Source organism: Quercus robur, chromosome 6 (assembly GCF_932294415.1).
Source record: "Quercus robur chromosome 6, dhQueRobu3.1, whole genome shotgun sequence".
In the NCBI taxonomy this organism is placed as follows: Eukaryota; Viridiplantae; Streptophyta; class Magnoliopsida; order Fagales; family Fagaceae; genus Quercus; species Quercus robur.
Genome location: NC_065539.1, coordinates 33,556,864 through 33,573,489, shown reverse-complemented (window position 1 = coordinate 33,573,489; position 16,626 = coordinate 33,556,864). Strand labels below are relative to the sequence as shown.

The following is a 16,626-nucleotide window of genomic DNA, read 5'->3' as shown; positions in this document are numbered from 1 at the left end:
TAACTAACCAACAAAAAAAATTCTAAAAGATCTAAAAAACATGGAAAGGGGACAGCCTAGGGCAGACATCCAACCATACAAGGATCTAAAAATAAAATTGCTTTATGACATGCAGGGGAAATTCAACACCTTCAAACATCTTACCATCCCTCTCTCTGCATATCATCCACAAGACGCAAAAGGGAACAACATTCCAAATTGATATTCATATGCTCTCATGTCAACCAAATCTTCCTTTCCAGCATTCAACCATCTAAATCACATTCTTTGGCATCATCCAAGACACACTAACTTAAGAAAACACAAATAACCAAATGTATCTTGCCACTAAGCAATGATATATAAGACGGTCAACTACCCCACTGCATTTTCACATACAGAATCAGTTACATCCTTCCCAAAGGTACTATCCATGTAAAAAAGCTACTTTCCAAGCCACCTTGATACCCCAAATACCGTCCCAAAGGAACTTCACTGTTCTAGACCCTTTCAACACATAATAAAATGACCAAACCTTGAAATATCTAGATCATGTTAATTTCCAAAGCATTTAATCTATACCCCACAGAACAAAAGTGAGAATATAATGATTCCCATTCCCAAGCATGGAAAGTACGAGTAAAACAAAGATTCCAAGATCACATTCCCATGTCTATTGAATTGCCTAAATAAGAAGCAACCAAAGCGTTATTGTCTACAAAGCAAAATGATCAAGGAACAGGTCCTTTATGGAAGACTCACCACACCATAGACTGTGCCAACAAAGGATCTGCAAACCATTGCTCACTAGAATTTTGATTTGTTCAGAAAATACGTCCTAATTTCTTATGAGAAGATGGAATGGAAGAAAGTAATGAAACCCACAATGGCTATGGATATTGAATAACCTCCTTTTACTTTCTCAATCCCTTTAATGCTCTTCCATAAACCAACCACATGCAACCTAAGTTGCACGGACACGGACACGGACACGGACACGACACGGACACGGACACGGGGATACGGCAATTTTTGAAAAATAAGGACACGACACGGCGGCGACACGGCGGTTAAATAATTAATTAAATTTTATATTTAGACACATTTTTTAATATTTTTAGACATAAAATACATTTATATCTAGAATTCAAATTATGTAGAACTACAAATAAGTAAACTAACACCCAAAGTAGTACAATAATACACATAAAATGTTTAGAGTACAAACCATAAAAGGATAACAAGTTCAACATCAAACTAAAAACATAAAAGGATAATAAGTTCAACATCAAACTAAAAACATAAAAGGATAACAAGTTCAACATCAAACTAAAAACATAAAAAGATAACAAGTTTTAAACTACAAGATTATCAAAGAACAACAACATCATCATCATCAACATAATCATTATTCTCAACAATACTTGTCTCCATCTCTGGCTCATCTAGTGTGAGATAAGCAATCTCAAGCAACCCAGGTCCTCCAAATGGTTCATCCCAATTATCTCCACCAATGTCCCACTTCTTAGATTCTCCACTATTGTACTCGGGCCTCCTCCTTGAAAGAAGTCGAAGATTAGAATGAATAAACACTAAATCTTCAGCACGTTTAGGAGTAATTCTATTCCTCCTCATAGAATGGATGAAGCCATAGGTACTCCAATTCCTCTCAGCACATGATGATGAGCAAGGCTGTTCAAGAAGTTTGAAAGCTAAAGTTTGAAGTAGTGGTAAAGTAGACCCATAAGTTGACCACCAAAGCATTGGATTGTAGCTCCACCTATCCTCCATGTTATCCTCATCATAAGCCTGTAATGAGTTAAACAAACCAAACTCCACATTAACTTTTTGCCTATCATCAGGATCAGGAAAGATCCTTTTGAGGCACTTGTTTCTCTCCACTGAAATTTCAGCATCCTTATGTGGTGCAACACGGCCTCTAACTTCCTCAATCCATTTAATAGTATAATACCTAGTTAAAAACAAATAAACAAGTACAACTAATAAGTTTAGTTTATTTATTTAGAAATACCTAAAGAATATAAACGAAAAGATTAAAGAGATAGAAAAATTACTTTGGATTCAAGGAGTGGGCTAGGCAATGAAGTGGTGTGCAATTTTTAGTCCACCGTTCAATAAGTATATTGTGTACCACATTATAGAATGGAGACTCCTCATAGTCTTCCTTGCCTTCATGTTGGTATATTTCTTTCTTCACATTTTCTATCATGGAATCCCACATTTCATACACCTTATGGAGAATAGGTGCATCCGTGTCAGCCACTCGAAGCATCTCATAAATAGGTTCTGTGAATCTTAGAATGTATTCAACCTTGTCCCACCACAAATCATTCAAAATATAATCCCTCACAGTTTGAGCTTTTCCTACATCATCTTCTCTATATGACATCCATTCCTCACTAACAACCATATTTCGAAGATTTTGTTTTACTTGAAACAATCTTTTAAGCATGATAATTATTGAAGCAAATCGTGTTTCAGCAACAGCAAGCAACTTCAAAGGAGAATATGAATTAAAAATTGCTAATCTCATAGAATGATTTGTGATGAAAATACGAATGAAAGTTGCCTCATCTGAAACTTGTGCAATCCAGTTACATTCATTATATGCATCCTCATTCTGCAAAGAGTACTTAGGTGCACATATATTCTTCAAAGCCAAATTGAGAGTATGCACAACACAAGGTGACCAAAATATATGAGGATATTCAGCTTCAACAATAGATCCTGCAGCCTTCATAACAGACGCATTATCAGTAATAATTTGAACAACATGTTGAGGCCCAACCTCACCAACGACCTTTAAAAACAAGTCAGCAATGAAGTGCTTGTCTTTGTACTCTTTGGTACCATCAATGGATTTGATAAAAATTGGCCCTTTCTGTGATGTAGCCATAAAATTGATAAGTGGCCTTTTTTGTACATCTGTCCACCCATCACTTACAATGCTTAAACCCTTTTCTTTCCAAGTGTCTTTAATTGCCCTCAACAACTTCTCAATATGTGCCTTCTCTTTTTGCAACAAAGTTGTTCTTAATTTATTGTAACCCGGAGGAACATAGCCCGCTAAATTATTATTAGCTGCAAACTTAATCATCTCAATCCAATACGGGTTTTTAGCAAAGTGAAAGGGTAAGCCAGCAGAGTAAAATGTCCTAGCAATAAGACAATCTAATTGCTCTCGACATTGATTGTTAAAAGCCTTCTCCAAAGGAGAATTCCCAATCCCAACCCCTTTTCTTTTTTGGAAAAATGGATGACTTGTAGCTGTACTACTCTCCCTACTATCCAAATTAGGACTAGTAAGAGAATCAGTTGGTAAAGACACTAACTTAGGCTTCTTCAATCTACGCGAAGATTCCTCAAATGCATCTTCTAATTTCTGCATTTCATTTTGATACTCATCTCCAACCTTGGCACATGCTTGTATTCCAAACTTAGGCAATTTTAACAAGTGTGCCTTCACCCTTGAATAAGACCCCTTGAAAATTTTTTCACAATAGTTACATCTAAAAGAAACATTCCCACCACCAACACTTGCTTTTTCTAATCTAGTAACATATTTCCATAGAGGAGCAGCATTCTCAGAAGATGATTTCTCATTCTCACTTTCATTTTCAGGATTCATTTTAATAATTCACCTACAATATTTAACTTCAATAAATAAATAAAACTATAGCAGGACACAAAAACAAATTTATAAATGATAAGTTATAACTAAAAAAAAAAAAAAAAAAAAGACAGTTCACGGCACCACAACAGCAGTAAAAAAAAAAAAAAAAAAAAAAAAATCAAACAAAACACGATATATATATATATATATAAGTGCTTAACAGATAACATTACACCCACCCACACTTTAACACTTGAAAGAAAGAAAGAAAAAAAAAAAAAAAAGCAGAGAGAACAGAGAAGAGGTGAATCGGACCTGTTGCCGAGAGAGATGGAGATCGGAAGGGACGGATGGAACGCCGTCGACGTCAGAGCTCGCCGATCGGCAAGAGCTAACTCCGGCGAAGAACAGACAGCAGCGGCAGCGAAGTGGGTTTCAGCAACAGAGAAGAAGTGAAGAACTTGAGTTTTGTGGTTTGATGACTTTGATCTTCCAATTTTCAGATTCTAAAAATGTTTTATGGTTTTAGGGTTGTCACAGATCAACGGTAATGGTAAGTCCATCTGTCAAAATCTGTGCTTTTTTCCTTTTTTTTTTTTTTTTTTTTTACTGCTGGCGTGTCGGACGCGTCGAAACCGCGTCGGCGCCGTGTCGGCGCCGCGTCGGCGCCGTGTCGGAGCCGTGTCGGAGAAGCGAAAAAAAAAAAAAAGAGGGACACCGCCGGACACCGGAAACTGGCGCGTCGTCCCCGTTCCGGTGTCCGACACGTGTCGGACACGGACACGACGCCAAAAATGGCGTGTCCGTGCAACCTAGCATGCAACCCTCTAACTATCTATGTTGTCCACCCTTCCTCCCCTATGCTTCTCCATATTTCACACTAGTGACACACCTCCATAATATAAATAACATACTTTCTTTTTCTTTTTTAACATGAGGGTGTCCAGCTCTTCGAGTATCTGACCATTCCCTCACGTGTATGCAATCCCTCCGTCCCACACACACTAGGTTATTACAGGGAGAAATCTCATGAGATGGCCGCAAGATGCTGGCAAGAGGTTTTGAACCCAAGATCTCATGGATATCATGAGGCCTTAGGAACCACTAAGCCAACCCCTTGCGGTTACATACTTTTAATAATAACAACAGATACACTAAGCCTTTAACTATTAATACAGAAAATTAACACATACTCTGAAAGATACACTGCCTTACAACCTGCAGCATCAACTTCACACCTTCCAACATTTTCCTGAACAAAAATTAAAATCAACACATAAGATCGCACCAGAATTGATCAAAACCAAACACTTCTTTAAGTAATTCTCTACTGAGTAATTTCCCAAGAAAGCCAATAATAAGTAAATTTTTAACTTTTTTTTTCTCTTGCATTATGTTATCTGTATTCCAATAAATAAATAAATAAATAATTTGCGCAATTTTATATAACTCAGATACAATTAAAGTACAAGGCCTAGTTAAGTTGAATTTTTAGTGTAGCGTTTAATATGCTTCTGTACTTAATTTTCTACTGATCGCCTAGCACTGAAACATTTTTTTCAAAATCCAATAGTCATTTTTTCAATCTCGTATCTCTTGAAGCAAATTAAGAAAAATTAAAACAATAAATTTTCAAAAAACAAATTTCAATATCCAATACTCAAATTTTCAATCCCGTAATTCTTTACTCTTATTAGTTATTCTTCGTATTTCTATTTGTTTCAAACAATATATATATATATATATATATATGAATTCTGAAACAATTTGAAAAGAAAAAAAGCATTTACAGGGGGGCTAGTGTAGGCTTCGAATGCGAAACCAGCAAGAACGACGGCGAGATTAAGATCAAACGGAGGCCGCTCATTCTCGTTCTCGTCAACCGAAATTGCTTCGATTTCGGAATTGTTTTTACGGAAGCAACAAACGGAGTAGTACACTCGGTCTCGGCCTCTGAACTTTTCCCGGAACGTGAGAACCCTAACTTTCCTGGGAAAAAGAGACGAGAATCGAGGAGTAAGGTTAGGGTTTCGGAGATAAGGGAACTTGGGAGAGACGCAGTGATGGGATTGGAGGAGCGTGGCCGTGGCCGTGGCCGTGGCCATGAGAGAGTGAGGGTGAGGTTGTGATTGTTTTGGTATTGTGTGGTAGTGGCAGTTTTTGTAATTTTGTATAATAAAGGCGGGGGAGGGGGAGGGGGAGGGGGGGGGGGGTTGTTTATGTGGAAATGGGCTTACTGTGCACGTCCACGTAAGTGAGAATGGAAGCTCTGAGAATGAAGTAGAGTGTAGAGCCAACGAGCCACGTGGCCAACGGTCGTCCTAGATACTTTGAGATCATACTATGCGTCCTGCCAAATTTCACTGCGTTTTGGGAATTCGCTTTTTTTTTTTTGAAAAAAAGAATAATAGATATTTCGAACTAAAATATTCTTGGGTTTTATTAATGAGTGGCAATTATTAATAAATTATTTTAAAAAAAATTTGATACAAAATATGAAAGTTTGTCAAAAAAAAATAATAAATTTTTTCTTTCCTTATAAAAAATTTCTAAAAAGTTTCTTAAAATCAATGTTCTTAAAACATTTATTAACTTTTATCAATATTGTTTTCCAAAATGTCACAATTTTTTCTTTGAATTTTAAAAAGAACTTGAAAAATCTCTTCTTTTTTTTCCTTAAATTTAAAAAATAATAATAATAAACTTTTGTATCTACTTGTGACCAATAGTTTCATGCTACTTGCTTGTCTCATATGTATTCTTTCTTTTTGGCCTTTTTTCAAATGTAATAGTCCACGTCGAACTCTCTAATACTAAAATTAGTGACACCTATTTAGATAGATACGTTAAAATACTTGAGCATGGAAGGAAAATTAAAAAATGTACCATTTTAAATAATTTAAGGATTAAAAAAAAAAAAAACTTCATACAAATTTTAGGGTAGAAAACAAATATTTTTTATCAAGATGTTTTGTCTTTGTGCTATTCATATTGATATTGTTCCGAATCAGTAAGGTGGAATGGCCTGGCTTCGGTGGGCTGTTCAAACGGTTGATGGCCTGCAAGGAAGAAAACGCGATCAAAGAGGAGACCGGCGAAGACCGGTCTAACCCCCTCCGATGGAGAAGTTAGACTCGTAGAGAAAGAAGTTCCAAGTGTTTTGGAAATTTGTCTGAGAGAAAATCTTACCTCTGTCGGGTTCAGACCGGTCCCTTATATAGGGAGCCTGGGGCGGTTATTTGTCCAATAACCTCTCCAGGATTTGTGGAAACCAACAACTCCGGAGTTAACTACCTCAACGGATATAAAATGGTAACTGCTAATGGAAGTTAACTCATTCGAAGGGTCTGTTGAGATAGTTGAGGGTTGCTGAAAGTCTAAGTGTTGAGGTCTCGTCCGTCTGGTGTAGGGTGGTTTAGTCGTCCAAGGATATTTAACGGTTTCTCATGGACGATCCTCATGGACGATCCTCATGGACAATCCTCATGGACGATCCTGTTGTCCATGGGAGACTTAAACTTATGGAGTGGTGCTATTATTCTTGGACGTTTCTCCTTCTTCTGGATAAACTATTGGATCAACCCGCGCTGTAGGCTCTGGACGAACTGTTTGGACGATCTGGAGATTATTGTTTTCCGCTTCTCTATCAGTTGCCCCTTTGTTCAAAGGGTCGTCTAGGACATTGTCGTGATTTTAACAAAATTTCGCTTTTTCGTACGCCACGTGTTGCGAAACTGTTGGTTGGCTAGTTGTGTCGATCTCGTTTCCCAAAGGGATCGCCACGTGTCAACTTCTGAGTGGCGAGTGTCGTTTCGTTGACCCTGTTGCTGGGGCCTATAAATAGCGCATTCTCTTTCATGCCCCTCACTTTTTTCCTCATTCTCTCTTTTGCCAACTCGTCCAAGATTCTCGTCTAGCTCTCGTCCTAGTTTCATCAGGTATTTCCTCTTTTCTTTTAGGCTCTCATTTTAAGTCCTCTACATTTCAAACATGTCTTCATCTTCTAGTTTTGAGAGAGAGATAGATGACTATCAAGACGGCTCTGAGAGTGAGGGTAGTGTAGATAGTTCGTCCTGTAGTGATTCCTCAGATGAGCATTACTCGTCTGGGGTTCCTGGCATTCCCTTAGAGGAATTTCAGGAACAACGACGTAGGGCGGCTTCTGGATCTGGGGCTAGTTCGTCCAGGCAGCCGTCCAGTCCTCCTCAGGACGAGGAAGAGGACGAAGAAGATGTAATCTATAGTTGTGCCCCAGAAGTAGCATCCACCTTAGACGATGCTAAGTTAAAAACTCTTGTAGATAGATATCAAATCCCTAAAGAGCTTAATCCTCGTCTACCCCAGCCTAGAGAATGGTGTTGTTCCCCTTCCTTTGGCTTAGGGGTATACGCTTCTTACCTATTAGCTGGCCTTAGGTTTCCCTTAAACTCTTTCTGCAGAGACCTCTTCCAAAGGTTGGGTATTGGGCCAAACCAGCTCAACCCCAATGGCTGGAGGACGATAGTTGCCATGCAAGTATTATGGCGTGAGGCATTGGAAGGGAACCGTCCAATTACAGTGGACGAGTTCCTTTACTGCTATAAGCCCTCAGAGATCAAAAAATCTGCTGGGTTCTACCAATTTTCGTCCAGAGGTTCATATTACAATTTAATAACGGGCCGTAGTTCGTCTGACCGGCTTTGGAAAAAAGAATTTTTTATTATTTCTGGAAATTGGGCTGGGGACCCAGCTGATGTGGGTATTCCCCTCTTCCCACCTTTTACCAGCCCTCTAGGTCGTCTTCGTCCTGAGGGTATGTCTTTCTTTCCATTTTACCTTGTTTGTCCTTTAAAATTTCTTATCTGTTACTCGTCTAACCCTTTATCTTGGTGATGCAGCTGTTGTTCGTCCATGCTTGGACAAGTTTTTCTTGGACCGGATAGACGTGGTTCGCACCTTTCCAGGAAGGACTTTCCACGACTTAGTTACCCTTAGTCGTCTAGCTACTTGGGGACTTGGTCCAGTCCCAACTGCTGAAAACTTAAGTCACGAAGAGCTCACTCGTCGAAGTAAGTGTCGTCCATTATATTCTATTATTTCAGCTCTCTTTCCTTTTGGTTTTCTTTTTTAATTTTTCTGATTAATTTTTCTCGTCATAGGGATAAGCACAATGAGGGAAAACAAGGAGAAAACAGTGGCTAGCGGGGACGAGGATGTTGCTGCCCCTACTGCTAAAGTGGCTTCCGTCCAGGCTGGGAAGAGGAAGTCTAAATCAATCTCGAGTACTGTGGACCTGGACGACCTCCCCAGTCGTCGTGGCCACAAAAAACAAAAGCCAAGGACTTCCCTTCCAAAGGTTCCCAAGTTCGTGCCACCAACAGTGAACTTGGACGAGCCTGTGGTGGATGTGGAGCCCGTCCAAACGGTTCATCCTGTTCCGTCTGATCCTCCCCTTACTCCCAAAACTTCTCACAAGCCTAGCCCGTCTGAGTCCTCTGATCGTCCCTCTAATTTGGTTCTGGACGAGGGTTATGCATGGAGGACGTTCAAAGGGATCGTCACTGATCATGAAGTTAACGAATGTTACAACATGTCAGTGAAGGAGTTTGAGCGTTCTGGCATCCATGACCTTTTCAAGGTAAGTTTCTTCCTCGTCCTTGTGTGTAAACATTTAATTTTGAATGAAATGTCTAACTCCTTTTCGTCCAAATGCAGGCCATGTCAAAGTTCTATACAGCGACCTGCCAAGCCAAGGAGCTTGCTTCAAAGGCCAAGACAGCCAAAGATAAGGCTAAGGAGCTGGGCCATGAGGTTTTGCTCAAGAAGGGGGAGGTTATTAGGTTGACAGAGGATTTCAATCGTCTGCTGGGAAGCGAGACGAAGTTGAAGAACGAAGTGGAGGAGCTCAAAGCTGACAACTTAGAGAAGGATACTCGCATCGTCTATCTCGAGGGACAAGTTTCAGAGCTTACCTCGTCCTTGGAGAAGGCACGTGAGGAAGCAATTGCTGCCTTTAAGAAGTCTGACGAGTATAAGAATCGTCTAGACAGTCATTATGCAGCTGGGTATGAAGACTTCCGTGCTGATGCCAAAGAGGCGTATCCTGATTTGGACTTCAACTCGTTCAAGCTTCCTCTTGCTACAGAGAGTTCTGTGTTGCAGACGAGTTCCGAGGACGTCAACATCATGGACGATGCTAACACTGAAGTCACTCAGGACGACCCCAAGACGAGCTTGCCCAAGTGAAATCTATTTCCTTAGAAAATTTATTTTTATTTGCTTTTTCATGGAAGTGCCCGTTGTTTTGGGCCTTTTACTTCTTTTTCTTTTATTTTAAAGCTCATGCAAGTACAATCATCTCGTCCAGGATTATGGACGAGTTTTATATACATTTTCATATTCACAACTAAAGGGGTTTTTGGACGTTGGTCGTCCACCCTTTGAATTTCATGAAAGAAATGAATACTTCTATTTTTACTTCCATTGTGTTTGAATATATACGTTTCCAGCTTTATGTATGAAATTTTTATTTTCATATCAGCAGTGTGGTTCGTCCATCTAGGAATTCCGTTTACCTCGTCTTGGGCATGGGGGATGAATTTTATTACATCACCAAGATAAAGTAAATTGATTCCTTTTGGCTAGATTTTTCATCATTCCAAAATTATGGACGATTATTTTGTCGTCCTTGATGATTAGACTTTTTAGCAATTTCTCGTCCAATGTAGTGGATTGTTAAGCTAGTTTTGAAGTCTTTGCTCGTCCGCGTCTCGGACGAACACTTTTGGGAATTCATCTCGTCTTGGGGTCTAGACGAGTATCCCCTTTTCATCTCGTCCCATGTTCTGGACGGATGAAACATAGCTTTATTTTTAGCTTGGGTTTTATCTCGTCCTATGTTCTGGACGGATGGACCTTGGTTTTATTTTCAGGTTAGGTTTTATTTTCAGGTTAGGTTTCATCTCATCCTATTTCTGGACGGATGGACCTTAGCTTAATTTTCAGTTTAGGTTTCATCTCGTCTCTTGCTTTGGACGGATGTACCTTTTCATCTTTCCTTTGGAGGAAGGCATATGGACGACATATCCTTGCGTCCAAGGATTTCATTCGTCCATACTTGCTTTCTTTTTGCGGATCAATCTGAATGAACATATAAGGATTCCAATAATATACTTGAAAACAATATATATATATATATATTTGAAAATCCAAACTTATGTAAACATTCGTCCACAGGCATGGCACATGCTTATTAGCCAGTGCCTTATTGAATTAAAAATACAAACCAACTCATCCATGAATAGCACAAAAGTGAAAACACTAATGTACTTTCTAGGGGATTATTAAAATACTTAAAAACACTTGACAGTAGTAAAACACTTCTGCTCGTCCATATATCTCGTCCAAGGACACTGGTGAAGAGTCAGTACTTATTGATGGTACTTCCTGAGGTGCTCAACATTTCAAGGGTGTTCCAGCCTCCGCCCATCCAAAGCTTCCAAATAGTAGGATCCTTGCCTTTTGCAGTTAATAACCCTATAAGGTCCTTCCCAATTTGGGCCAAGTTTCCCGTAGGCCGGGTTTCTTGTTGCCAAGGTAACCTTCTTCAGGACGAGATCTCCGATGTTGAAACGCCTAGGCTTCACCATAGCGTCATATTGTCTTGCCATGAGATTTTTGTACCTTGCTGTCCTCTGTTCTGTATCCATCCTGACCTCATCCATAAGGTCAAGGTTAAGACGGAGTTGTTCCTCATTTTCTTCAGTTTGATACTTCCTCACCCTGTGGCTCGTCATATGTACTTCTGCTGGTATAACTGCCTCGCTTCCATAGGCTAGTTTAAAAGGAGTTTCTCCTGTTGGAGTTCTCGCTGTCGTTCTATAAGCTCATAAAACACTTGGTAATTCATCCGGCCATATTCCCTTTGCCCTTTCGAGCCGAGTCTTGATAATCTTCAGCAAGGATCGGTTCGCTACTTCTGCCTGGCCATTGGCCTGTGGGTGGGAGGGTGAGGAGTAATGGTTCTTCATTCCAAGCTGTTCACAAAATTCCCTGAAAGGTGTGTTGTCAAACTGTCGTCCATTGTCAAACACTAGCACCCTAGGTACTCCGAATCTGCATACAATGTTCTTCCAGACGAAGTTCTTGACATTCTGCTGCGTAATTTTGGCCAAGGGTTCGACTTCCACCCATTTTGTGAAGTAATCTATTCCCACCACCAGAAACTTCATTTGCCGGGTTCCAGTCGGAAAAGGCCCCAAAATGTCGAGTCCCCATTGTGCGAAAGGCCAAGGGGCCATCATTGGCGTGAGATATTCTGCTGGCTGTCTGGGAATGTTGCTAAAGCGTTGACATTGATCACATACTTTGACATATGCTTTAGCGTCAGCTTGGATGGTTGGCCAATTAAATTCGCTTCGGATGACTTTATGGACGAGTGATCTGGCTCCCGAATGGTTCCCGCATGCTCCTTCGTGAACCTCCCTCAACATGTAATTTGCCTCGTCCGGAGCCAAACATCTTAAGAGAGGCTGGGAAAAACCTCTCTTATATAACACCTCATCCATAAGCACATACCTGGCTGACTTGACCCTGAGCTTCCTAGCTTCTTCCTTCTCTTCTGGAAGCCTTCCGTCCTTTAAGTATGACACTATCGGGGTCATCCAATTTCCTTCTCCCTCTATCTGCATCAGTTCTGGAAGGTCTATGCTTGGCATGTAGTGTACATCATTCATTTCGTCCAAGGCCTCATTCGCAGATGCTTCCTTCGCCAAAATATCTGCCTCCACATTCTCTTCCCTTGGGATTTGAACAAAATCTACTTTTTTGAATTTCTTCACAAGGCGTACTACCTTCCTTAGATATTTCTTCATTCTGTCTTCCTTGGCTTCACATGTCCCATTGACTTGGCCTATGACCAATTGAGAATCTCCTAGGACAAGTATTGAGTCTGCTTCTACGGACTTGGCCAGTTCCAACCCCTTTAAAAGGGCTTCATACTCCGCTTCATTGTTAGTAGTCTGGTATTGCAGATGGGCCTTGTATTTCAATTTGTCCCCCTCTGGCGACTGCAAAACAACTCCTATTCCTCCAGCATATAATGTAGACGATCCATCAACATGGACGACCCATTTGTTGTTGTACTCGCCTTCCCCCAGGTCTTCGTAACATGGAGTGAACTCCGCAATGAAATCTGCCAGGGCTTGAGCCTTTATTGCATTTCTCGGTTGATACCGAATGTTGAATTCACTAAGTTCAACTGCCCACTGAACGAGTCGTCCTGCGGCTTCCAGCTTGTTCATTGCCTTCTTAAGCGGATGGTCCGTCATGACATTAATGATATGAACTTGGAAGTAATGTCTTAACTTCCTAGAAGCCGTTATTAGTGCGAAAGCCAATTTCTCCATGAGCGGATATCTTCCCTCTGCTCCTCTGAGTGCCCGGCTAGTGTAGTACACCGGCTTTTGTATTTTCCCTTCTTCTCTGATTAAAGCTGAACTTACGGCATGTGGGGACACCGCTAAGTATAGGTACAGTTCTTCTCCTTGCACGAATGGACTTAATAATGGGGCAGTTGTGAGATAGTCTTTCAGGTCTTGGAAGGCCCTTTGGCATTCGTCCGTCCACTCAAATGCCTTCCTGAGGACTTTAAAGAAAGGTAAACACTTATCTGTGGCTTTCGAAACAAACCTGTTCAAAGCGGCAACTCGTCCTGTGAGGGATTGGACTTCCTTGATACTCTTCGGTGACTCCATGTTCAATATAGCCTGGATCTTGTCCGGATTTGCTTCAATTCCTCTTTGCGAGACCATGAACCCCAGAAACTTTCCCAACGACACTCCGAATGCACACTTGCTTGGGTTCAACTTCATCTTATATCGCCGAAGTGTTTCAAAGGTTTCCTGTAAGTCGTCTAGATGGCTTCCCTCGTCTATGCTCTTCACAAGCATGTCGTCGACATAAACCTCCACATTCCGTCCTATCTGTGGACGAAACATGTGATTCACTAACCTCTGATAAGTTGCCCCTGCGTTCTTCAAGCCGAAGGGCATCACTTTGTAGCAAAACAAGCCTTGGCTGGTAATGAAGGAAGTTTTCTCCTGATCAGCTTCATCCATCTTGATCTGATTATATCCTGAGAAGGCATCCATGAAGCTCAGCAACTGATGGCCAGCAGTAGAGTCCACCAATTGATCAATGCGTGGCAGAGGATAACTATCCTTGGGACATGCTTTGTTCAAGTCAGTGAAGTCTACACACATTCTCCACTTTCCATTAGCTTTCTTCACCATCACCACATTGGCTAACCAATCCGGGTAATAGACTTCCTTAATGAACTTTGCCGTGGTCAGTTTTTGAACCTCTTCCTTGATTGCTTTGTCCCTCTTAGGAGCGAATACCCTCTTCTTCTGACGGATAGGCTTAAAAAAGGGGTATACATTCAATCGATGAGTGATCACACTTGGGTCGATTCCCGGCATGTCGTCATGACTCCATGCAAAAACGTCGATACTTTTTCTCAGGAACTGGATGAGGTCTTCTCTTGCCTTCTCCTTCATACATGTTCCAATTCTGGTAAATTTCTCTGGATCATCTTCTTGCAAAAGAACATCTTCCAACACTTCTGTGGGCTCTGCAATAACTCTTCTTTCCTCGATGCTCATTGTCTGCACCTATTCGTCCAAAGCCATCATGGCTAAGTAGCATTCTCTAGCTGCCAACTGATCTCCTTGTGCTTGTCCTATCCCGTACTCCGTAGGGAATTTGACTGATAGATGGTAGGTCGAAGTTATCGCCTTCCAACTATTAAGAGTGGGTCTTCCAATAATGGCGTTGTATGAAGATGTACAATCTACCACAAGGAAATTGACTTCCTTGGTTATCTGTTGCGGGTATGACCCTACCACAACTGGTAATGTAATGGTACCCACAGGCTGCACCTTCATTCCTCCAAATCCTATCAGTGGCAAGCATACTGGACGAAGTTGATCTCGTCCAAGCCTCATTTGTTGGAAGGCGGGGTAGTATAATATGTCTGCTGAACTTCCATTGTCAACTAACACTCTCCTGGTTGTATAATCTGCAATGAGCAGTGTAATGACGATCGCATCATCATGCGGGTAATGGATCCTCTCAGCATCTTCGTCGGTGAAGGAAATGGTTGGCTCGTCCATTGATCTCGTCCTTGGTGATCGTCCAGAGAGCTGGACGTTTTGTACCGCTTTAAGATACGTCTTCTTCAACTTGGAAGATTACCTCATCGAGTTCCCTCCAACGATAATCCTTATCTCTCCTAGTGGGGGCCGGGATGATTCCTCTATTTTGCCTTTCAACTTCTCATCTGTACGATCCCTTCCAACGAAGTGCTTCAGCTTTCCTTGTCTGATTAGGTTCTCAATTTGCTGTTTTAGGTCATAACACTCATCCGTGTCATGCCCATGGTCCCTGTGAAAGCGACAATATTTGTTCTTATTGCGCTTGTTGGGATCCCCTTTCATCTTCTCTGGCCATTTTAAAGAAGGATCGTCTTTGATTTGCATGAGCACCTGATTAAGTGGAGCGTTCAGGGGCGTATAGTTCTGGCTTCTTCCCAAGGGACCTGTCTTCCTGCTATCTCGTTCCTTCCTATCTTCCGTCCGTCCCTTCTTTGGACGAGGGGCTTGTTCTGAGTGTCGAGCTGGGTGCGCTTCCATCCTCTCAGCTCTTTTCCTCTTCTTGGCTATGATCGCATCTTCTGCATTCATGAAGTTCTGAGCCGAATGGACGAGCTCGGCCATGGTTTGAGGCTCCTTCTCATATAGCTTGTGGATAAACAAATCTGAATTAATCCCATTGTGGAAGGCTGCCAGTAGAAGCTTGTCGTCCACCTCGTCCACACTAAGGGCTTCTCTGTTGAAGCGAGTGATGAATGACCGCAGGCTTTCATTCTCCCCTTGTTCTATGGCCAGTAAGCTGGACGAAGAGCGCTTGTGCCTCTGTCCCCCGATGAAATTGTTAACAAACAATTTGCTTAACTCTTCGAAAGAACTTACGGAACTTGGGGGGATTTTACTGAACCAAACTCGTGCCGGGCCTTTAAGGGTAGTAGGGAAGGCTCGACACATGATTTCATCAGGGACCCCTTGAAGGTGCATTGTTGTCTTGAATGTTGCAATGTGATCAAAGGGGTCACGCGTCCCATCATACGAGTCCAGGGAAGGTAATTTGAACTTTGATGGTAGAGGGTGACCATTGATGGAAGCCGTAAAAGGAGAGTCAGTCCTGTGGACCAAATCCTCTATAGGATTCGTTCTCCTCATGTTCTCCTTCATCTCCTCCATGACTTTCTTCATTTAGTCCATCTCCTCTTTCAAGTGTGGCACTGTCCGTGAAGTGGTGCCTCTAAACTGACTTCCAATCTCAGTATTCTGTGTGTCACCATGGCCTTGTGTCTGCCCTGCGTGTTCCTCTCGTGTCTGTCTCCTCTGAGTGATCTCCATCCTTAACTCCTGGTTTTGGCGAGTCAATTCCGCCATTGCAGCCGCCATGGATTGCATATTCTGAACGGATGACGTCTGCATGACTGGTGCAGATTGGCGATCACGCTGGGGATCACTTGAAGCACCTCTGCTTCCCTGACGGCCAGGGCTAGTAGCCCTCGACCTGGTCCTGACCATCCTAACCCTTTGTCGCGGAAAAGAAAGTCGCAAAACAACCTTCGTTCCCCACAAACGGCGCCAACTGATATTGTTCCGAATCAGTAAGGTGGAATGGCCTGGCTTCGGTGGGCTGTTCAAACGGTTGATGGCCTGCAAGGAAGAAAACGCGATCAAAGAGGAGACCGGCGAAGACCGGTTGAACCCCCTCCGATGGAGAAGTTAGACTCGTAGAGAAAGAAGTTCCAAGTGTTTTGGAAATTTGTCTGAGAGAAAATCTTACCTCTGTCGGGTTCAGACCGGTCCCTTATATAGGGAGCCTGGGGCGGTTATTTGTCCAATAACCTCTCCAGGATTTGTGGAAACCAACAACTCCGGAGTTAACTACCTCAACGGATA

General features: G+C 41.7%; 2 protein-coding genes across 8 annotated transcripts in view; both read right to left on the bottom strand.

Annotated features, from left to right (window-relative positions):
• LOC126688509 (uncharacterized) overlaps window positions 1–16,626 on the bottom strand; it is a 51,685-nt gene that overhangs the window by 27,221 nt on the left and 7,838 nt on the right. For 3 of the 7 annotated variants that reach the window (XR_007644277.1, XR_007644276.1, XM_050383227.1), the window contains exons 1-2: window positions 5,404–5,803; window positions 4,807–4,865 (exon numbers count right to left, since the gene is read on the bottom strand). Coding sequence is in view for 5 of the 7 variants with exons in the window: in XM_050383227.1 (XP_050239184.1) it covers window positions 4,807–4,865; window positions 5,404–5,718 (374 nt within the window). In the remaining 2 variants the exon portion in view is untranslated. Of the gene's footprint in view, window positions 1–4,806; window positions 4,866–5,403; window positions 5,805–16,626 lie in introns of those variants that run through there. The other 4 variants (XM_050383223.1, XM_050383225.1, XM_050383224.1 and 1 more) reach the window with 3 other exon arrangements.
• LOC126688510 (uncharacterized) lies at window positions 1,153–4,430 on the bottom strand. The gene is made up of 3 exons (XM_050383228.1): window positions 3,929–4,430; window positions 2,055–3,641; window positions 1,153–1,951 (listed from the first exon to the last, which is right to left on the bottom strand). Exons 2-3 carry the CDS (start codon window positions 3,626–3,628, stop codon window positions 1,351–1,353), a joined length of 2,175 nt encoding a protein of 724 aa, XP_050239185.1. The 5' UTR covers window positions 3,629–3,641; window positions 3,929–4,430; the 3' UTR covers window positions 1,153–1,350.